The sequence below is a fragment of the Penaeus monodon genome, chromosome 28 (assembly GCF_015228065.2).
Source record: "Penaeus monodon isolate SGIC_2016 chromosome 28, NSTDA_Pmon_1, whole genome shotgun sequence".
NCBI lineage: Eukaryota > Metazoa > Arthropoda > Malacostraca > Decapoda > Penaeidae > Penaeus > Penaeus monodon.
In genome coordinates, this window is record NC_051413.1 from 13,691,923 (window position 1) to 13,692,128 (window position 206).

General features: G+C 46.6%; 1 protein-coding gene across 3 annotated transcripts in view; it reads right to left on the minus strand.

Moving 5' to 3' along the window:
• Window positions 1-111, minus strand: part of LOC119591370 (keratin, type I cytoskeletal 9-like) — a 2,575-nt gene extending 2,464 nt beyond the window's left edge. For all 3 annotated transcript variants that reach the window (XM_037940112.1, XM_037940111.1, XM_037940110.1), the window contains exon 1: window positions 48-111. In XM_037940112.1, coding sequence (XP_037796040.1) covers window positions 48-50 — 3 coding nt within the window. In that variant the 5' untranslated portion in view covers window positions 51-111. The remainder of the gene's footprint in view (window positions 1-47) is intronic.
• Window positions 112-206: the final 95 nt, after the last annotated feature.

Here is a 206-nt window from a genome sequence, read left to right on the forward strand (position 1 = left end):
ACGATCTCTGCAAAAGAATCCCACGAATTGTCCTGTGGAACCCCTACCATTCTCTCTGATGCGGAGGACACTGCAGTGTAAGAATCATCCCTTGGCCTTATATACACGGCAGCCTGGCTGAGTTTGGACAACAGATGCATACAAAATGATGAGGACAAAAGGCTTCAAGATGTGCTTCGGGATTTTACGCGTCAAGAATCTTTCAG